At 39.2% G+C, this 23,432-nt stretch overlaps 1 protein-coding gene across 1 annotated transcript; it reads left to right on the forward strand.

The window, feature by feature from the left end:
• The first annotated feature begins 1,094 nt into the window (after window positions 1–1,094).
• rnf150a (ring finger protein 150a) lies at window positions 1,095–20,766 on the forward strand. Its single transcript, XM_003452253.4, has 7 exons — window positions 1,095–1,927; window positions 10,021–10,271; window positions 11,243–11,314; window positions 11,502–11,584; window positions 11,686–11,782; window positions 11,900–12,110; window positions 16,205–20,766. The coding sequence occupies exons 1-7, from the start codon at window positions 1,474–1,476 to the stop codon at window positions 16,336–16,338; spliced, it is 1,302 nt and encodes a 433-aa protein (XP_003452301.1). The 5' UTR covers window positions 1,095–1,473; the 3' UTR covers window positions 16,339–20,766.
• Window positions 20,767–23,432: the final 2,666 nt, after the last annotated feature.

The raw sequence follows: 23,432 nt of genomic DNA on the forward strand, positions 1-23,432 counted from the left end.
TCACTCTCCCAATCACACCCACACATTCATACAGTGCTTTTATCTATACCTAAGCACTTTTATCAGCCAAACCCCAATGAATACATCAGGGGCTGCCCCATATTACCAAAAAACCAAAAACAAACAAACAAATAAATTACAAAAAAAAAACAAGCTTCCTTCCTTTCTTTATATAACTACATCTATCCTTGACTTTCACAGTACATTACATTCAACAACTGCATCTTTTTCAGACAAAACGCTAATATATTAGCAGTGATTTGCAACCGTGTTGCCATACATGTAAAACAAATATTACAAACATGTTTTGAAAAAATATACAAACATACAAAATATTTGGTCCTGGGATTTTCTTTGTCAGATTTACATCATAATCCACAAATAAATGTAATTTGTTACTGTAATTACTGTAATTACTCGTTACTCTAATTCTAACCCTGTTAACAGGTCATTTTAAATAAAACATTCATAAGTGTTTTTCTTTGCTCACAAGGATTTGATCTATTCCCTTTGTAATAGTTTGAATTATTTGTTTGAGCAAGGATTGGAAAATAAATATTAAAACTGCTTTTATTATTGAAAAGTTGGGCAATAATTAATTAAATTAACATAACATAACTCCCCTCAAGGCACGTCATACTGTAAGTTAAAAGATCCTACAATAATACAGAGAACCCCCAACAATCGAACCTTTGAGCAAGCATTTGGTGACAGTGGGAAGAGAAAACTCCCTTTTAACAGGAAGAAACCTTAGGCAGAACGAGGCTAAGGGATCTGTTTGGGTGTGAGGTGAGAGAAAATGGACAAAAGACAGGCTGTGGAAGAGAGCCCACAGTGCAATATTAGATATTTAAGATCTATTTTTTCAGGTTTCCAAGCATTGGTAAAAGGGCTGTCCCAAGCATAGCACAAAAAAAAAGCATTACAAAAATCTTCGACATTTTTTGATGGATTATTTTTTTTGTTTTTCTTAAATATATAAAAGAAAAATATAACCTAAAAGCTCGATTGTTTTTATTTATTTATTTATTTATTTATTTATTTATTTATGTTGCTATCTTTAAAGCCTACATTTCTCTCCAATGGAAGGATGACCCTATAATATCCTGCTTTCTAACAGTTGTAGATTTAACACATGACGTCGTGGTCGGTCAGCAGCATCTTGTCCACGCCCAGGGCACGTGCTGATGAGCCACGAGCCAGTCCTGGGCGAGGAAGGAAAACAGCTGACGGGGAACAACAACACAGAGTCGCCTTCTCCTGCAGGTGGTGGTGTGCCGTGGACAAACTCTTTCCACACTTGGCCTGTTCGGGCTGCCGCCTGGCATCCTAGTCGTTATGTGAGTCTGATACATTTCTAAAACATCTAAAAGAGGGTTTGATGCGAGCTCTGCATTGAGGAGGAGGTGGAAGAGGACACACGGAGCTCGCCATCCATCCTCCCTCCCAAAAAAGAGCAGCAGCCACCGCACAATGGCACCGTCCCTCATCCGAGCTTGCCGCAGTCTGGCTCTCTCGACGTGGCTGGTGTCGTTTTGCTTCGTCCACTTGCTGTGCCTGGACTTCACGGTTGCAGAGAAGGAGGAGTGGTACACAGCTTTCGTCAACATCACCTACCTGGACCCCGTCACATCGCAGGTGAGGACGGAGAAAACCGAGTGCGGTCGGTATGGCGAGCACTCCCCTAAGAAAGAAGCTAGAGGTCTGGTCCTGGTGCCGGCCCTCCTGCAGGACAGACAGGGGTGCGACCCAAACATCAGGTTCCCTCCTCCCCCTCCAAACACCCCTTGGGTGGCGTTGGTAGCTGCGGGGAATTGCACTTACCGGGAGAAAATCCGTAATGTCGCAAACCACAACGCCTCTGCAGTTGTCATATACAACGTGGGCTCCACCAGCGCCAACGACACCATAACAATGTCCCACTCAGGTAAGATACAGCATGCCAACTCTTTCCCCTGACACTGTCCCACACTCCTTCAGGCAGAACAGATAATCTACTACAAAATAGTCCCGGCTGTGTTACTGAGCCCTGAAAGCCCACATGCAACTAATCTTCTGCTTATTAAGTCTCCATCCAAGATCAGTGGCTTTCATCCCTGCTGCTGAAGCCTGCAAGCTCTTCTGCTTCACTGCAATCACATCAAGCCTACTGTGTTATCAGTGTGTTACACCTGAGGAGCTCCTCGATCAGATATGGCCATATATTCGCCAGATGTGTTATTAGTGGAATACTGTTAGGTTGGAATAAATATATATACTGTATGTTTTATTCTTCTGCTATACTTTTTTATTACTCCACAGAAGCATACATAAATGAAAGAATGAACCTTAGTGGGTTTCAGACTGTGGGGCATAGAGTCTGTGGGTTTTTTATTGTCAACTGCTGATTAAAAACATGGTGGGAAGTGTAGGGGAAACTTTTCCAGCTTCCAAAGTGCTGCATGCCACAAAGAGCTTGAGAACGATGGTCACAGGTTGTCCATTTGAGCTTCTGCTTCTTCTCGTTGTTTGATACTTTATTCCTCAGATAAATCGTGTTTGGTTACCTCAAAGCATACTACAAATTCTAGCTGAGAAATAAAACACAAGCAATAATCAGCTTCCAGTGCAGACGATGATGGAGTAAAGCTATAAAAACAGTATTTTAAATAAGGTTAATGTCCTTACATATGCTGAAAGTTATTCCCCACATTTTTTTTGTAAATAAATAAGAAATACTGTGGAAAAGAAAAATAAGCCCATCTTTGCAAATGATGATTTTGAGTGGTTCTGCTGTTCTGAAGAAGCACTAGTTACGCTTTGGAAGTAAAAACAAAATGCATTGATTTGTAAATGTCAAACCCATCGCTTATTCACATTTTTAGAACACAGAAAACACAAAATTTGAGAAAATTTACAGTTTTAAGAGAAAAAAAACCAGTGTGTGTGTACAGTATCCCCTCTTCTTTTAACAGCAGTCGGTAAACATCTGGGATCTGAGGAGACGAGCTACTGGACTTTTGGGCGATGAGTGTTGTCCCATTCTTGTCTGTTATAGGATTCTAACAGTTCAACAGTCCTGGGTCTGCTTTGGTATATTTTAGTTTCTCCTTTTGTACTTTTCAGCACTCATGGTACTTTTAGAGATGTGCTTCATACTGATGCAGCCCCATACTATCTATCAGAGATGCTTTTGAGCTGAACGCTGATAACAATCCAGATGGTCCCTCTTCGCTTTAGTCCAGAGGATGGGGCATTCATGTTTTCCTAGAATAATTTCAAATTTTGATTCATCTGACCACAGAACAGTTTTTTCACTTGGCCTCAGTTCATTTTTAACGATCTTTGGTCCACAGAAGACGGCGGTGTTCCTGGATCATGTTCACGCATGGCTTCTTTCTATGACAGAGGTTGTTTAACTTGTGTTTGCAGATGGCACGGTGAACTGTGTGCACAGATAATAATGATGATTCCTGGAAGGGTTTCTGAGCCCATAATGATTTCCACAGTAGAATCATGCCTGTTTGTGATGCCCTGCCGCCCGAGGGCCCAAAGATCACGAGCATCCATTGATTTTGAGTTTGAGATTTCTCCAGATTCTCAGAATCATTTGATGATCTTAAGTACTGTAGATGATGAGATATTCAAAAAGTCTTCAAGTTCATCATGAAATTAAAAAGTTTAAACATTTTACATTATTTTTAAGTTTTGTTCTGGTTGAAACATGGTTTTGTTAGATTTTCAAATCATTGCATTCTTTATATTTACATTTTACACAGCATCCCAGCTATGTTGGTTTGGGTTTGTTTTTACCTCTCAGAAAGTGTAAGACAAGGATAGTCTGACAATTACTCCTCAGTGTAACGCTAAAGAACAGCAAACCCAATCTTTTGACTGGTAACACAGTCAGTACATGCAAAGCCAGCACTTAAAGAGTAAAACGAGTAAATGCAAAATGATCAAATAACACACCCATCACATTTTGATGACATAATCCGTGTAAAAATGTCATGAAAACAACACTTTGTGTTCTTAGAGTCAGATCTTTCCTCTTTGTTTTGCCAGAAGCGGCGTGTTGATTAACGGTAATTGGACAAACTGGGTTGTTTAAATAGCACCCAATGCAGAATAATTTACATGCTAACAGCTTTGTAGAACAATTGTAGTGTTTGTTTTTTGTTCGTTTTTTAATCTACCTCTCACAGTCACATTGAAAGAGAGTCATAGATCTTTAGTTTTACCCACAATCCCTAAAAATCAATAATGTAAGTCAAAGGGAAAATTCCTGCTATTCTTCTCACATTGCAGGTCCCTTCTTCTGTAGTTCTGCAGACGACAACACGGTGCCCGAAGGCCGTTTGACAAAAGGATCTGTACAGAAACAGATGTTCAAACAAAAAATGCAAATCACTGTCACAAACACTGATCAGTCCACACAGAAAGGAGATGTAAAAAAAACTACTTGTAGGCCATGTTTGGTGTAAGTTTCACGAGGCTTGTATGTCTCATCCCGTGACTTACTCATGTCACTTTATTTTTAAGTTTTGCAAATAAACCTACAAATTACTGATAATGAACATTTAAAATAGCAGAGGATAGGAAATTTATCTGTGAGCGTTTTGTTTCCTTTTGTCACACATGTTGTGTGACTCATACTATGTCGTACCAGGTATGATGTAGGACCCTGGGCTGGATGGACTAGAGGAGCATAGAGATGATAATTAAAGCTGTGTGAATTAATATTATATCTATATTAATATGTAATTTCAAAACCGCTGCTAGTGTCTCAAGACTGTTATTACATCTCAGATCTTTTTCATCTCCTTAAAAAATGTTTTTGCTTTTTTATTTCCCTACTTTTTTCTTCTTCTTTTTTACTGCTTTGGTTCACTCCAACCACCACCATCAGTCTGCTACCAAACAGTGGGATCCAGAACTCATTGGATACCAAAATGGGACTGCTGCTTCATAGATGTGACTTTTTTCCCACAGCAAAGTTTTAAGGTTTTACTTTTTTTCAGTCAGCCTGTGTGTTGATGGTATATGACCATTAAACATCCTCTGCTCCTCCTCTGTTTCTGACAAAGACTCCAGTGTGCAGACCTGGCTTACCTGCAGCATCAGATAAAAGGCACCAAGCTATTTTTAACTCGTGCCCTGCTTCCAACCATGACATAAATATAAACTAAGGCATCTTTAAGAGAAAAGAAAAGGCAGCCAGGAGAGGTACAGCGATAAAGCTGGTAGAGAGGAAGGAAGGTAATGGAGAGGGCTGTGGCAAAGAAACAGGTCCTAATATGTAGAATGGATAATGAAGCTGCTGCCAGAGAAAGAAGGGCAGACCAGAGCCAACACAGCTGGGCTGTAAAATCCACAGCTGCAAGAGGCAGAAACTTGGCATGGCATTATCCAGTTTAAGTCTTTCTTCTCAAGCCTGATTTGTCTCCATGCTTTGTTCAACTTTAAAGAGATAATTTGGGTTTCTGAATAACCCATGTAGAAATTAACTTATTAATTTATATAAACAAGGATTTCTCACAAATTATTGCTGTTATTTCCATCCATTCAGATCATGGCACACATGAAAAAACAAAACAAACTAGTCGTTCCGAGATGTCCAACATTCATTATCTCATAGGTTCATATGTGCAGAGTTACATAGGTTTGAGCTTCAAACTTGTCTTTTTCCAGTTGTCTAATGTAAGAGAGTGGGACCACATATATTATGGTTGCAAAACACAATATCCTGCTCAGTAGCCGTCATCCACAAACAGAATGTGAGTTTTGATAGCTGATTCAGATTCAGTCTTCACAGTCTGTGCTCTCATGTCAGATCTTGCCATCACTGCTCTGGCAGCTTAGCTACTGAAACAATCCCAAGCTGGCAAATGTGTTGCGTTACTATGACAGAGGGCTACCATATGCTGTCACATCAAAATGACATAATTTTGTCATTTTACTCTTTTTGTCTCCGTGTGTTTGAAAATTTGGCTTAGATATGTTTAATGGAACTGTTGTTTTCTGTCAAAGCCACAGCCTCTGCTTTGTGTCGCAGCTAGTTTTCCTTCAGTCCACTGCTGTTAATAAAGATGTAAATCTATAGTAATCAGTGCCTCAGCGATGTCTACAGGAGACTTAGATCCTTTTAAAGACATTAACCACACAGCCCGGACAGGCTGGTGCCAACTAAATTAACCCCATTCAGTATTAATCCCCTCTTTGCTTCCACATTTTGGCCAAGTGGATCTGAAAGACACAGATCTTTTCACTAGTTCAGCCTCAGTCTCCGACATTGCCCTCCTGTTTTTAGAAGCAGCTATTTTTATCTGCTCTCGCTGCGTCACTGTGAGCAGAAGAAGGAGATAAGTGTCGAGGCTTAGGGAAACCTTGCTTGCCCTGTTATGCCTTTCCTCGTTTCTGTTAGCTATTAAGATTAAGCTGCTCGTACACGGTTGTTTAAAGGTCTACAGATTTGGGCAGTTTTATGTCTCAAGTTGTTTACCGTTTAACAAGAAGTGGTGCAGTTTTATCTTCTGTTTGCAAAGGCAAATGTTGTATCACAGTGACTTTTTCCCCTCTACCATATGGTCATGCTTAATAAAACCATAAATCCGCCGGGAGCGTGTGTCTCTAAGGTTACAGATTGAAAAATAGGCGTACAAAACAGGAAGCATTACGTATGTTATCAGGTAGAGAGAATTACCTTACATTATTGGGGAAGTAAAGCTTAGTTCAAACTCCTGTTTAAAAACTTTAAAACTGTCTTCATCCTATGTGAAACTTTTATGAGTGTGAGAAAAGTCATAGGGAGAGACTCAGATAAAGAAGTGTGACAGCAAGTGGCCTTTAGAGTCTGAACATAACGACGTGTGCAGCCGGATATTACCATCTGTTTTCAGTCCAAATAACAGCTTTTGTTTTCTCTCTCATTTTTTAAAGTATTGTTTGCTTTAGAAACTCTAGCACGAATAAGCTCATTATGAGAAAGCTGCCATCTAATGTTTGTGTTTGTGCTAATATTGAAGACACTGCCAGTTGGATGATGAATATAATGCCCAGTTCTTTCAATGCACTTTAAACGCTAAGTGATGAATCCTGATAAATCAAACAAACAAACAAAAAAAAAACTTCTCCTGTTTTTTTTGTTTTTTTTTAAGCTTCTTTGCTTGAAACTCACTTTGCTGATCCTGACATAAATCACTAAAACTTTGACTCTTTAATCTTTTGTCGTGTAAAATATAAAAGCTGTTGACTGGAAGTTATTATTATTACTCTCATGCTATCTTTGTGATGGATTCATAGCATTTACATCACTGTCATTATTGCCATCGTTTGTGATGTTTAAACACTACTCGGTGTATTTGAGATGCTTGTTGGGATGGCAGTGTGAATAAAGCCACTCTCTCTAGTGACAGATACGAGGTGTGACCCACCATGGGGAGCGTGTCCCCAGACTTCCACAGTCATTTTGTCCGATGTGTCATTTCCTCATCACACAGGGCAGATTAATGCTGGATTTTCACAACAGATACAAATGTCCCCATTGCAGAGTCTGTAAAAGATTGCTTTTAAGTCTGGAATTAGGTAAATATTTTTTATGTAGTATTTAATATTGATCATTCAAAAGGCCGGGCGGCAGGGTCTTGCATGTGCTTCCTGTGTCTGTGTGGGTTCTCTGTGGGTACTCCGGCTTCCTCCTGCAATCCAAACACATGCACGGGTTTATTTTAAGTGGCTGTTCTAAAGTGGCCCAATGTCACAATATTCAACATGATTCAGATGAGAAAATTGTGACTTAAAGTAGTAATTAAAATCATAAATGGTTCATTACAACAATTTTAAAATGTAATGTAATTCCCTGTACAACTCAGTACAAGTACTTAAGAGTGATGAATGATGTAGCAATGTTACGGTATATGAGTTTCCAGTTTATAAATATGTTCCATGCCTTCAAAATTATAAATGGACTGGTACTTATGTAGGACCTTTATACTCAGGGTGGCTACCTAAACCTCTTCCCACTACAAGCTCATTCACCCAATCATGCACACATTCATACAGCAATTTTGATCTATGCCTTTTTTCTAACATGCACACACTCAAACTCTGTTGTTCAGTATCTTGGTCGAGGATCATGTGAACAGGAGGAGCTGCTCGACCACTGCTGAGCAGCCACCCCGTTAATTAGTCTAATTGTAGTTGCGTTAAGAGGCTTATACAAAGCACAATGTCATCTGATACTAAAACCCATAAAAATCATACATTGTAAATATATCCTTTCTCCCTGGGAGTCTTTCACGAATCACTGCATCACTGCATTCTCGTATATAAAAATCGTGTGACTAAGTGTTTTACAAGAACGGCAAGTAGTTTAAAGACAGAAGAAAACTGTAGAAAAAAAAAAGCAGCTCAAAGTATAATTTAAAGTCTCTCCCTTAATGAGAGATGCTCAGAGCGTCTGTATTACATAATCCTTCATTGTGCACAACAAGCAAATCAACAGATGGTTGCTGGCAGGAAGCCTCCGACACCGAGAGTGAGGCTTTAGTTCATCTGTCCTGTCTAAGCTCCCAGCAGCCTGCTCAAGATTCCTCTTTACTGTAGCACACACCAGTCTGAGCCGGCAGAGTTTTAGCACCTCCTCTGCTCTGAAGCACCGTTTTTAAATGCTCGGGTTGTGGTTGGCAATTTTCTCAGTAAAATATAAAGTAGTCTAATGATTTGTAGCCTACTCTATGTGCTGTATGCAAATATCTGCTTTTGTGTTTTCTTTCATTGAATCTATTGGTGCATACTGTTTTGCCTAACTTTTTTGCATAAAATGAAATATTTGTTGTTTGCCCTGTGAATTCCTACCTCCACCAAGGAGGTTACATTTTGGTGGTGTTTGCGTGCGTGTGTCATCACTCTCTCATGAGAGCTCGAAAAGCTTTGAATGAATTCTAAAAAAAACTTTGTAGGGGTGTAGAGTGGGGTCATGTTAACAATCCATCATATCTGGCTTCCATCCACCAAGGTCACCTTAAGGATTTAACTAGAAACTATGATTCTTAAAAGTGTGTATAAAGTGTGTATTTTCAACATATAAAAAGTTACATATATGGCAGTATGTTTCTTACATATAATAGAATAATTCTAACTATCACGTTATTTTATTATGACCTTGTTATGTGCATTAGGTTATAAGAATTTAACCTAATGCACATAACAAGGTCAGTATAAAATTGTGATCAAAAAACCTTTTCACTTGATAATTTATTGTTAGATATTTAAATTAATTTTACTAAGCAATGAAATAAATGCTATACAAGCACTGTATTTAAATATATACAAATAGCACAAAATAATTGTACTCAAAATAAAGTCAAGTATATTAAAATGGATTTCAACCAGATAAATAATAAAATCCTGTACTTTCACTTGTTTTTACTGAACTACAAACTTCTTAAAGTTTGTTTAAAAAAAACCCAAAGAAAACAAAAACAAAGCAAAACAAAAATTTTCAGTTCAGTTCAGTTTTATTTAAATAGAGCCAATTCCCAACAACAGTTGCCTCAAGGTGCTTTATATCGTAAGGTAAAGACCCTATAATAGTACAAAGAAAACAGTGACAGTGACAATGGGAAGGAAAAACTCCCTTTTAATAGAAGGAAACCTCCAACAGAACCAGGCTCAGAGCGGGGCGGCCATCTGCCGCGACCACTTGGGAGTGAGCAGATGAAGACAGGCCAAAGACAAACTGTGGAAGAGAGCCAGAGATTAATAATAACTAATGATTAAATACAGAGAGGTGTTTTTATTATCAGATAATCCTTAACTATTTAATTAGTTTAAAATCAAGTTTTGGAATTTTCTCCAAATATTCCAAAACCCATAAATGTCCAGATAATCAAAGTGTCATCCTCATCATGTTAGAAAATAATAAATCAATATTTTAAAATAGTTTGCACAAGATTAAGAGTTATTTTATTTCCTCACTTGCAGCACTGATTCATCTCCTGAATGTCTCAACTTGTACTTCCTGTGTTGCGTGTTGTGTAGACACAGGCGATGTTGTGGCCATCATGATCCCAGAGCGTAAAGGCCGTGAAATCGTGGCCTTGCTCGAGCAGCGCATCGTGATCATGTTGCAGATCACTATAGGAACCCGCAACCTGCAGAAGTACGTGAGCAGAACGTCCGTGGTGTTTGTCTCCATCTCCTTCATCGTCCTCATGATCATCTCCCTCGCCTGGCTCGTCTTCTACTACATCCAGAGGTTCCGCTACGCTAGCGCACGAGATCGCAACCAGGTATGTCTGTGTGTAGCCTGATGTGTGTCTGTCCGACGGGGATGATGTTGCAGCCGTGTGGTGCATTTTCCCATATGGCCCTGCTCCAGTGTCAACGTAAGGAAAGATCCAAAATTAGCCTGACACCTGGCTGAACATGACCATGGCAGCCCAGTGAACCATCAACTATTGTTTGTGTTTTCAATTTGAATTATACTGATTAATGTTGTAAAAAGAGTACAGCCGCCATAATGAACAAATCTGCTTTCAATTCATAATGTGAGACAGACTTGGAGCAGTTAAAGCACAACTGTCTGTTATTATAATACAACTCAATGAATCGAGTTTTTGTTTCATGCAGATTGTGGAAATGGGGTCATTAACAGATGGATGAATATATCTATATGCTGTCTATCTATATCTGCACTTTAACTAATGACTCCTTTATTCACACATTTGTCATTTTTATTGCTGAGAGTTTTGAAAACATTTCAAATTCAGTTTACTTGGTGACATCTTCTGGTTGCTTTTGAGATCTTTAGTCTAGCCTCTTTGCAGCAACATAATTGGCTGAAACATTTTCTGAATCTGTTTTATTGATATACAACAGCAGACAACCAAACAAGTCAAGTAACACCAAGTGTTTTTCACATGGTCACCTGCCGTTTTATTGGGTACACCTTGCTCGTACAGGTTTGGACACCCTGTTGCCTTCAAAAGGGGGTCCAAACTCTTCCTTTAACAAGGCGCTGAGATGTTGTTCCATGTTGACGAGATAGCATCGCATAGTACGAGGAACAGCACGGTTGATCTTAGTTGATTTCATCAAGAAAGATGAAACTTTATCAGCTTTTCGTCATTGTAAGCTATTACACACTATTTACCAAGCCTACTTTGTTTTAAAAGACCAGTTAGATTCCTGAATTGTTCAGATATATATATTTAAATGTTGTTAATAAATAATTTTTTGTATCTGTGTCTTTTTCATACAGAGGCGTTTGGGAGATGCTGCCAAAAAAGCCATGAGTAAACTTCAACTACGCACCATTAAAAGAGGAGACAAGGTAACTCAAGTTCCCAGTAAGACTCTGTGTATATTTCACATCAACTTACAGTATTATTAACTATACAGCAAGTCTAAAAGTACACATACAGCCACAAAAGTCTTCTTATTTATGTTTGAACTACATGACATGAATTAGATCATTTTTTAAAGAATTCATTGGCCTCTTATTTTCTGTCTTGTTTAAGGAAACCGAGTCAGACTTTGACAACTGTGCAGTTTGTATTGAAGGTTATAAGCCTAATGATGTTGTGAGGATATTACCATGCAGGTAACTTTTATTTATTCCTTACATATATATATTTTCTGTGGGGGGAAAAAAGCACATGTACTGTAATATATGCTTTTTGCACTGCTGTCTTGTTTGGTCAGACATTTCTTCCATAAGCACTGTGTAGACCCGTGGCTCCAAGACCACCGAACGTGTCCCATGTGCAAAATGAACATCCTCAAAGCCCTGGGAATCCCAGTGGGTTGTTTTGCTTTATCACACAGTGATAATGATAAAGTGATAATGTAACTAATCAAACCTTACATAAAGCTTTGACAGTGATAAAGACATTGTTATGCCTCTGATATGTTCCAGTTTACCGCGGACTGCTCGGATGAGGTTCCTCCAGACTACGAGATGTCTGTCGGGGGTCCGCCTACCAACCCCATTAGTGGAGCGAGCGAAATCACAGTTAACGAGAGCTCGGTAGTTCTGGATCCAGCAGAAAGAGGAATAGACCTGCCGGCACTCCATCCTGAGACAGAGTCAGCGCTTCAGGCGGGGGAGAGCCGTATCTTTGCCAGCAGTGCGTACAGACATTTTTTACTTATAGCAGCCTGTAACAGTGGTGGACAGTACAAACCTGATTCTGAAAAAGTTGGGATTCTGTGTAAAATGTAAATAAAAACAATGCGAAGGTTTCCCTAAACTGATATTTTAAGAAAAATAGTAGCTCATTTAAAATTTGATGGCAGCAACACATGTGAAAAAAGTTGGGATGGAGGCAACAAAGGGATGGAAAAGTAAGTGGTGATAAAAAGAAACAGCTGTAGGAGAAATTAATTAGGTTACTTGGCAACAGGTCAGTTACACAATTGGGTATAAAAAGAGCATCTTAGAGAGGCTTAGGGTTTTTTTTGTGTATGTAATATACGAAAGTACTGATGTCTGAGTACTTCCTCCAGGCACATATATTACGCTGAGGACTTGGGGAAATCCATTGCTAATTCACACTTACTTTAACACAATTAAGAAAATCTGTTTTCCAACAGCCTGTGCTTTGTGACGTTTAATGCATCCATGTTTGATTGTTTTAAAATTAAATATACATGAGATCAGCAGCCACTTGGTCAGTGTTTCCCAGTTAAAGTCTTCCTGTCTAGATTAGATTAGATAAAACTTTATTAATCCCTCGGGTGGGTTCCTCCGGGAAATTCGGTTTCCAATAGCACAGCACCGATAAAAGTTACAGAATGTGAGCAGAATGTAAGAGAAATACAAGTGGAAAAACTCAAGAAAGTCACAAACTAACCCACGTAAACCCTTCGTTCATTGCATTTCTGTAAGTTATATAATTACCTAAGGGCTCCAGTGTTGCCTAATAGCTGCAAGCTATTAGCACTTTGCAGGGTGTGTTTATGGGTGTGAGTTCATGCAGAAGCTCTTATGTGTTTTTCCAAACATGATCTCTGAAGCCAAACTATTTTACATTTTACCAGAACAGGGAGTGGGGAGTTTAAAGGTTTTTTGTAGCAGCATGTTTTTTTAAGCAGATGTTAAATTGAGGAAAAAACAAAGAAGGTGTTCTGTTAGTCTTTTTTTTATATGATAATAAATCCAATAGTGTTTCACAATTTTTCCTACTTGCAATGCGTAGTATCATAAACCTGCTGATTTAAGTTTATGACTAATGCTTAGGTTTACTTGCACATAACAGGTTAATTGAGAGGTAGTATATCAGTTTGCCAGAGGCACAGATCGTAGTCGAGTGCAATGAGAATGTAAATCGGACCCAATAAATCGTATGTTGCGGCTAGTGCACCAGTGCATAAACAGATGATGGCACTGACAGGCAGTCAGCACGGGATAAACAAGCTGATCTGCCAGGATTTCTGCTGTAGCGGGTTGGCAGTGATGAAGTGCCAGTCATGTTGCTCTTTACCCTGAGTAATTAGCAGGACTAGTAATGTAGCTGTCGCTCTTTCCAGTCAGCCATTTAGTGCAGGTAAAACGACCCTGATTTCTGGACTATAGGACTTCTGTCTTAATGCATTGCTCACATGCTTATATGAAGACTGAAAACACTGTTAGCTGCTGAACAAACCTGTTTCTGTTTAACATGAAACAAGAGCTTGAGCAAAAGTTCATAATCTGCTTTTTCACATTCACGTATCTGACACGGATGCCATTCAACCATCACATAAGCACTGAAGCATACGTTGGAACGCTCTGTACATGTCCACAATTTCATGATACATGTACAATGACAATGACGGGCTATTCTATTCTATTCTTTTAAAATTCCCAGCTTCGTTTTCTGCTTCGAAACCCTCTCCACAGTTCAGCAGGATAGAAGGGAAAAAAGACATTTGAGAGCATCATTTGTCTGTATGACAGCACCAGTTGTTTTCTGTACACTTGCATGCAGTTTTTCAAGGTTGGTGGTAGGAAGGTTGCTCAGTCCTCTTTGGTAACATCACACACATCTATGGGTTACACCAACTGTTCATTAATGCAGTTAATTATTAGTATATTATAGTTATTAGTGCACTTATGCATAGACATGGTCAAAACAGCCTGCTGTACTAAGCATCAGAATGGGGGAGAAAGGGGATTTAAGTGACTTTGAATGTGGAATCATTATATAGTTGTTGGCATGAGATGGGCTAATATTTCAGAAACTGATGACCTGCTGATGATTTTCCCACACAAACATTTCCAGGATTTACAGAGAATGGGCCTGAAAAGAGAAAATATCCAGTGATTGCCAGTTCTGTGGGAGAAAATGCCTTGTTGATGTCAGAGGTCAGAGAAGAATGGCCATACTGGTTTGAGCTGACAGGAAGGAAACAGTAACTCAAATAACTACTCATGACAAGTGAGGTGTGCAGAAGAGCACATAGGCTACAACAGTAGCAGAAGACCGTCCGGGTGCCAAACCAGTGAGCTCAGAATAGGATACTGAAATATCTAGTGAGTGGTACTTCTCTGGGTGAAAATATCACGGGAGAATGTCCATACTGCTTTGAGTTGACAGGAAGGCAAAAGTAACTCCAATAACCACTTGTTACAGCCAAGGTATGCAGCTGAGCCACAAACCACACCCCATCACATGCCCCTATCACCTTCTCTTGTCAGTACAAACCGTACAGACTGGAGAAGGCCGTTTTTCCCTTGGACTCTGCAAACAAGGGATTCTCCCAGTAGCACTTGGTTAAATCCAACATTGTGAAAAAGTGAGCAGTGCCTCTCCAGTCCAGGGACCTCATCAGCGTGGGGCATTGGGTAGGCATCAGACTGTGACACCTCGCCTTGTGGTAGTCAACACAGAACCATGTATAGAGCCATCTTTCTTCAACACAAGAACTACGGGGCTACACCAGGCGCTGTGTGAGTCTTCTATCACTTCTATTTTCAGCATTTCAGCCAATTCTTTCTAAATAATTTGTCTCTTATGCTCAGGTAACCTTTAGGGCTGTGAATACACTGTCATGCCAGGGCGTGTTTCAAAATGGTGCTCTAGAGATTTGTACGGCCGGGCACGAGAACATCTGCAAACCGCTGTTGCAATGCAGCAAATCTGCTCTCTGGGCCTGTGTGAGATGGTCATCACAGTGGAAGGGGGCGGAAATGGTGGAATTTTGCACCTCCGGGCCCAATTCATCTCTTTCCTTAGCCAGACTCACCAGAGAAGCGGTTTCGGCCTCTTTCCATGCATTGAGGAGGTTGAGGTGATATATCTGTGTGGTTCTTCCCCTGTCTGACCATACCACTTCACGGTCTAGGACCCCCACTTTCCATGTTACCACAAAGGGTCCTTGCCACCTGGCGAGTAACTTTGGGCTGGAAGAAGGTTCTGTGTTAACTACCATATACTCTGCCATGGGGTTGTAACTCCTCCCCAGAGTCACCATCGGATGACTCCGTGTCACGAGTGAGTGCAGTGCAGACGCTACACGTTGATAAAGGTCATGAACGCATCCTCACACACTGCCCCAACAGGTTATTAAAACCTGGCCAGTCTGTCCCCAGAATTAGGGATGCGTCAGGCGTGAACTAACTGCAGCCTTCACACTATGCATTTTGCCCTTGTATTTAATTTGGAACGGCATTATGGGACATTTGTGTATGTCCTCATGCACACACCTAATCTCCTCCCACTCTGCCTCCAGCAAAACCCCGGCCAAACCAGAATTTGGTGGACTATAGCCTGGCGTATAGCCCTTTGGGTTCTTGTCAAGTTGCATAACAAAGTTGTTACTGAACAGATGGCAGCCTGATGCCAAGACGGAACAATGTGACAAAAATGAAGGAGTAATCTAAAACTTGCATTTCCCGCTGGCTTCTAAACAGCTGACACAATTAATGAACTAGCTGCAGCTGAAGAGCCACAGATTTTACTCTCCTTTGGAAAAGTGCAAGTAAAAGTAAGACTTACATATAACAGATGCCCAAAGCGCCACTCTAAATAGTAATGTTTCTCATGAATTGCAACTTTTCTATATTCATTCAAAGGTGCCTTGTTAGTGTGTTCATAACATGTTTCTGCTGGCTCTAAAAAAATGGTTGAAAAATCAGTTACCACACGTTTTAGTGGCAGTGACATTAGCCAAAAGTATTAAAGACTCAACTGCCTGTGATGTGTCAGTTAATGTATCAACTTGCTCTCCTGCCCTTCAGGTGAGCACCAGCCTCCACTCAGCAGTGATTCAGACACTTCAGTCATCGTGGGCATTGAGGTAGGCATGTCTGAATTAGACCTATCCACTGAGCAGGAATGTGATGCCACCAAGTCCAGAGCCAATCAGAGCTGAGACAAATAGCACAAAACTCATAGGACAAGGACGAAAAAAGCAGGACTGGGTGATCAGGGTGCTCCCAGAGATTATCCAGTGATGAAGTGACCTGGCTGAAGATGAATGTAAATGAGCAATACAAGTGATAGCAGCACAAAATATCTGGTTCTTTCTTCACTTGACTAAAAAAACGGATTCATCCCTGCATCTATGGATATTTAGCTCGCTCATTTCCTGATGCCAGGACAGCTAGTCACACCCCTCTCCATGTGGTGACCAACGTTTTGTACATTCAGTCTTTTCATGTCCTGAAACCTAGCATCCAAACTACACATACAGTAACTCTGGAGGTGTATGAGCCCTTCACAGTCCTGAGTGAGACAAACCAAACCTGCTGCCGAAGAAGAAGCAAGGCCTTCTGCACACCATTTTCCAGCTTTAATCAATAGAAAAATACGAGTGGATTCTTTGACTTCCTGGTACAAGATCACTGCCAACAAAACCAGAAGTTGTACTGATATGGCGTACACCTGCATAGCGCATTAGGAGAGCACCTGAGTGGTTTTCTTCTGATTCTCCAACAGTTGGTGTGACTTTCCACCAGCAGTTCTTCAGCTTCAGACTTGAATGTTAGCTCTGTTGTGGTCGCATGACATTAAGAATTTGAAACATGAAGGCACACGAGCTGTAATTTCAGAATTTCTAAGTGTAATTGTTTTTGTTACTATTTTGTGGATCTTAGTTTTTAAAACTTCGACTTTACCGACTAAATATTCCTGTCATGGAGAGACAAATGAGCAAACACAAGCTAGATGTTTCTGTCCTCACATTTGACAATCATAGCTTGTCCTAAGCAGTTTGAAGTGATGTCACCCTCTGCCCTGCTGAAACTGCTGCTAATTATTCACAACATGTGAAATAAGGGATCATGTTCTCACTGCTGCTAAACACAGCTGTAGCTATAGCAGTTGTCACTACCAGTTTCTCCCACTGTGCACACTTCCCTATACAAACCTACACAAACCAGCCAACATAAATATGTCAACAAGTCTTTGTGCCAAGCTTGTCTTTTGCATATTAGCCATTGTTATTTGTCGTTAAAGTTAATTGCCTTGGCTGACAGGCTGGAATTACACTAAATCTTTTTGTGATTACCACCCTAATAAATAACATCAGGGCAATGAGTTATGTCAGACTGTGTTAGATAATAAAAATGAGGCAGGGCTCGGGTTCATTCAAGGAATTCTCTGCCCCAAGCATTTTTTCTTTGTCCTGGCATGAACAGTTACCAGCATGGAAACATTTACAGTCTTGGAGTGAGTTTACACTAAACTGGCTAGTTTTGACAAACAGCATCAATGTACCTTTCTCACGGGTTTTTTTTTTTTAGCACAGATCTGCAAAAAAAGTGCAAAGAAATAAACAGCATTTGGAAATGTTAAAAATAAGACAGCTATCTTACTACAGTTTGGAAGCACATGTACAAGAATGGTTCTGAATTTAATATAACTAAATATTTTTTATTGAGAAGGCATGTGACAACTTATGGTAAAACATAGCTTCAGTGCTTTTTAAAACCCATGAATACATACAAAAATATAGCAGCTATAACAGATTCTTTTATATTATTAAAAAATATGTTGTTATAGTGAAGACCCTAAACTCTTCAGTGTTGTGAAACTTTACAATGAGTTTCAGCCACAGTCTGTATATAAAAAATGGACAAACCTCCCCATTTGTGAAAGTGAAGACAGTGCCTTAAACCTGCATTCTTTCTAATGGCCAGCAGGGGGCAAGGGAAATTCGGAATGCTTAAAAGTCTATGAGGAAATGACCCCTTGGGGTTGTGCAGCATCGTTGGGTTGCCGGTCAGCTCTTTTCCTTTTCTTTTTCCTCCATTTCTTACTTCTGACTCGAGGCTCCAAAACAGGACTCAAACCAACGGGTTACATCGTAGCAGTCGTGTCCATCATTTATATACAGACTATGGTTTGAGCTCATTGTCTTACAGTTGGTTTGCTCTCACTGCTCTCAGAGGATCATTTGTTTTCAGAAAATCTCTCCTCAGTCTAGACTACCTGCCCAGAGCCAAACAAATGACACAAAAAATTATTCTATCGGGATCAGATGAAGACCAAGGCTGAAGTTTATTGTGTTGTGTTTACTTGATTCTGCTGCCACCAAGTGGTCAAAATTATGAAATTATTATTATGATTATGAAATAATTATTTTCAGCATTTTATCAATAAACTTGTTTAACTTATCCCAAATTCAACACTACTCTAAAAAGACTGTTTTTGAAAAAAGAATGTAGCTAACTCAGCATGGGCTCCAGAGTGGAAGCTGACTGTTAATGCAATTACATTTATTGTTGTTGTTGTTTTTTCATCGAGTTTTTTTTTTTTTTTTAGATTCATTGCTTTTTAAAGAAGGTCTCGTAAATGTACAAATAGCCGAATTTAAAGCTCATTCAGTTCCATTTCCTCTCACATTCCTGCAGACATGCACACTGAAGAAGCACAAACCCACCGATTTAGTCACTGGAGCCATCGGGCTCTAACTGGTGGTTCTCTCTTTAGTCATTTCCAAGAGCTCCTGCAGCTGACTCTATTATGTAAGGCATATGATCAAACTCATTCTTGCTTTGCTCAGTCATTAACAATATGTGCAAATATCTAAGTTTCAGAAATAACTGGTGTCAGGAGGCTTACATTGTAATTCTTTATTTGATAGCTATGAACACTACACTCTAGTAAAAGAGTCCGTAAAGTAAAAAGTTAAAATATTCAGGTTGTGTCTGCAGTTTTGATATGTTACCTTCAAGTGTAAGCTTGACAGTTTTTAAGTTTCCTCGCTCAACTGGAAGATTTCATAAATTTCCATTTTTATAAGCACTTATATAATAAAAGTAAATCAGACTTTTAAATCATCTGACAGACTGCATTTCTTTTGTGTTGAGGACATGAAGGTTAACAAAGTACCTGATTCTCACTAGAGACATAGCAGCTGAAATCTCAGCCTACTGGGATCCTTAATCCCCTCATGTTACATGAGCTCAGGCTAAAAATCGAACAGCACAATACAAAGGCATACCCAAAAATTGTTTGTTTTACCCTCTGATATTTTAAACTCTTGGATTTTCTTTTCTATCATCATGTCTCTAAGGCTTCCATCTAATTGTTTGCTTAGTTGGTACAATGGCAAAGTAAAGCAAAGTGCATTTATTTACAGTGCTAAATGGCTGGGCTTTGGTTGTGTTGCCAAATTCAAAAATAAAAAATAAAAACAAGGTTTTCCACAGTTTAAGGCCTTTTTGTTACAGAGAAACTTAAACTGTGTGATGAATGTCTCTCAGTTTTGTCTGTTTACAACATTTTACTAACAACTTTCTCTGAGGAATAAATGAAACCAAAACACCGAAGACATGTCAGCTTATTTCATCTAATAACAGTTTGTGTCCTGATGAAGAAAACAACACTCTAACATTAACTGTAACTTCAATATTGTTTAACGCACTATCTTTATTACTTATTTAAATAATTTCCAACATGTTTTCTGGAAAGAAAAAATGTAATTGCAACAATTTTTTGGGAAAACATAAAGCTCCTCTTAAACTTTATGTGAAAGTTGTCAGTGTCAATAGAAATTAGTTATCCTGCCTTAAAGAGACATTTTCTTTTGTCACCACCTGCCACATTTTAAAAATCAAATTCAGACAGCATTGAACAACAAACTGACATAAAAGTAGTTTCATTAATGATGCATGTAATATAAATAATATGTAGTTTAGTTTTATGCTTGCTTGTAGTGTGATTATCTCTGAACTTACCTGAAATGAATCATCAAGTATCATCAAAACTCTATTTTCCCAATAATTGTTTGCAAATCATTTTTCCTTCCTCTTCAAAAAAGAGAAATCCTTAAGAAGTATTTGACTTGTAAAATAAAGCCTTACCCAGCATTGCTTTATTACTGGTAGCTTAACCAGGGTGTGCTATTTCTTTTTGATCTGTGTGGCTCTTTCTGATTGTGTTAACCTTTCTATATTGCTATATTGCACTTTAACACTCCAGTGAATGGTGAAGGCTGAAGCCTTCTTTTAAGGTACAGCTTTAAAGACAGAGGGCTACAGTAATGAACATGGGAGATGAGTCAGTTGTTGCTTACTGTATATCATTGTATTTTTTTTTAATCTTTACTCTGTGGATGTGAAGTGGAGGGTATCAATATATTGTAAACTATATACCCAGCAGATATAAGAGCAGTGCTATTTTGTAACCTAAAAACAATGTAAGTGTGATTACGAGTGTCTCTGTCCTTTTCTTGTTCTATACATGATGCATGTGTAGGAATGTCTTTGACTGTCTGTTATGATAACTTTGAATCAGTTTTTTTTTTTTTCAACTTTTACAAACCTGTCTGTTTTATGTACAATAAAAAAATCATGCACACAAAAACAATGACAGCTCATAGTGATATATATATAAAACTTGTTGGACAATGACACTTTTTTAAAACCAAACAGTCAATTCAATCAATGTGTTCCTCTTTTATTCCATGATTTAGCAGATAAAAGATCTGGATTGGATTCCAAATGCTGATTTGTCACTTGTCACTAAATCTCTCAATATGAAGTCCAAAGAGATCTGGAGTCAACTCAATCTGTTCCATTGTTAAAAAGAAGGAATGCATTGGCCAGCTGAGCAACACCGGATTAAAGTGTATGATGACAGAATTATTTCTATGGCTAAAAAAACTTCACAACATCTAAGCAAGTTAAGAACACGTTCAGGGAGATAGATGTATCATTGACTGGAATAAAGATATGCCTTTATGAATCTAAATACACAACAAGGTGCAAACCACTGGTTGCACTCTGAAACTAGAAGGTCAGCTTTGACTTTCCCTGTAAACTTAAAGAGCCTGCAAAGTTCTGAGAAAACGAAAACAAACAGACAAAACAACTCTTTGGACAAGTGAAAACAGAATGATGTGAAGGGAAAAATTGGAGAAGGTGAGAAACAGCTCATGAACATATCACACATCTCATATCACATCATCTATCACACATGGCAGGGTCAATGTTATGTTATGGGCATGTCTGGGTCCCATTGGAACTGGGTCACTAGTGTTTACTGATCATGTGACTGCTTCAGTCACATCTTCATTCTTTGATTTAGTTTGATTCCACTGTGGTGGTGTACCAAGAAAAAAACAGGAAAAATTGTGTCTTCGTCCGACAAATAACCGATGTAACTGTGTCATCTTACTTTAGTACTTCAAAAATCACGTGTGACACCTTGGTGAAAACTGGTGCTTCGTATCCATCTGCAATTTCACATGTGCAAAATAATATGAACATATCCTCTTTCAAACACTTATATTCATAGACACATGAATATGTGCTGTATGCAGCATTCTCCTATTAATGCATTCCTTGGTCACCTTTGTCAAAAAGTAGGAGGCCAGTAAAGAACTTGGTTCCCCTGTGATTTCCCTTTATTTGTTGTCACTGTGGACATCTGTGGTGAAGTAAACAATGGTAAGCTGTAACAGTGAGAGGGTTTAATGCACACTGGTGTGCCGGTTTGAGATCATAATAATGAGGGAGGAAAGCACTTTACACTGGAGATCAAACTAAGAGGTTTAAATGTCTAATGGGGCTTTCATGGAGACACAACAGATGCAGTAGTCCAAAGTAAAACCTTTATGCTCACACAATGAAGAAAACTGTGATCACGGTTATTGTTAACACTCAAAATAACTACATGTCTCTGTGTGTTTGTATGTTAAATGAAATAAAATAATGCATCATAAAAAGTTTGCATTGACCACAATGCCCATTTTCAAGTAAACGATTATTAAGAGCAGCAGATTTTTAAAAATCTTTAATCTGAAGCAGTACGTGGTCTAACCTTCCCATATAGTGTATCAGAGTCCTCTAGAGCCCTGCAACATTCACATGTCTGTAGGTATTAAAACTGAGGACAAGGATGTTCGGGAGAATCGTGTGCAGTTGGTGGAAAACGGAATAGCAATTTTGCTTTTTTATGAGAAAAATAAAATCTGAAAAAAACAAAGAATAGTGGAAGTTTTTTTTTAAAAAGACAGGAAAACTTAACTTTAAGTCTTTAAGAAAGCTAAAATGTAAAAAATATGTTTGGACCATCAGTCAGTCAGAAACTGGAGCACAAACTTCTTGGAAGCCTGCACAGCACCCCAGAACATTTGTCATACAATTTTATGAAAATTGCTCCAGAAAGGACAAATGCACTCTGGAAATCCAATTAGCTGAGGTGAAGCCTGGCAGACACAATGCATAATTTTAATGCATTCATTCACTGGAGTGTGTTAACCATAAAAAGTGTGGGTGGATGGGGCACGTTGTATAAAGTAGTTTTAACAGTAGCCTCAGGTAGAGTAGAAAAGCATCCATCCATTCACTTCCGCTTATCCTTTTCAGGGTCGAGGGGGTGCTGGAGCCTATCCCAGCTGTTTTACAGCAAGAGGCAGGGTACACCCTGGACAGGTCACCAGTCTGTCCCAGGGGTAACACATAGACAGAGACAACCATTCACGCTCACATTCACATTCCCGCATTGACACCTATGAATGAATGAACAATGAACCTATCCCACTAACTGCATGTCTTTGGACTGTGGGAGGAAGCTAGAGTACCCAGGGAGTACATGCAAACTCCGCACAGAAAGACCCAGCCCGATGGTGGAATTGAACTCAGGACCTTCTTGCTGTGAGGCAACAGTGCAAAAGAATACTGGGGCAGCACGGTGCTGCCCGAGTAGAAAAGCACTAGAACTCAATTAAATTTTATTTATATAGCGCCAAATCACAACTGCATTTGTTTTAAAATGCTTTATCTTGTAAAGACCCCACAATAATACAGAGAATACAGAGAAAACCCCAACAATCAAAGACCACCTTTCAGCAAGCTCTTGGCGACAGTGGGAAGGGAAAACTCCTTTTAACAGCAAGAAACCTCCGGCAGAACCAGGCTCGGTGTGGGGGTGGGCATCTGCCGTGACCACCGTTGTGTATGTAAACAAATTACCTCACATTATAAGAGCTTAACTATGGTCATGTGATACTCTTTT

Source organism: Oreochromis niloticus, linkage group LG6 (assembly GCF_001858045.2).
Source record: "Oreochromis niloticus isolate F11D_XX linkage group LG6, O_niloticus_UMD_NMBU, whole genome shotgun sequence".
In the NCBI taxonomy this organism is placed as follows: Eukaryota; Metazoa; Chordata; class Actinopteri; order Cichliformes; family Cichlidae; genus Oreochromis; species Oreochromis niloticus.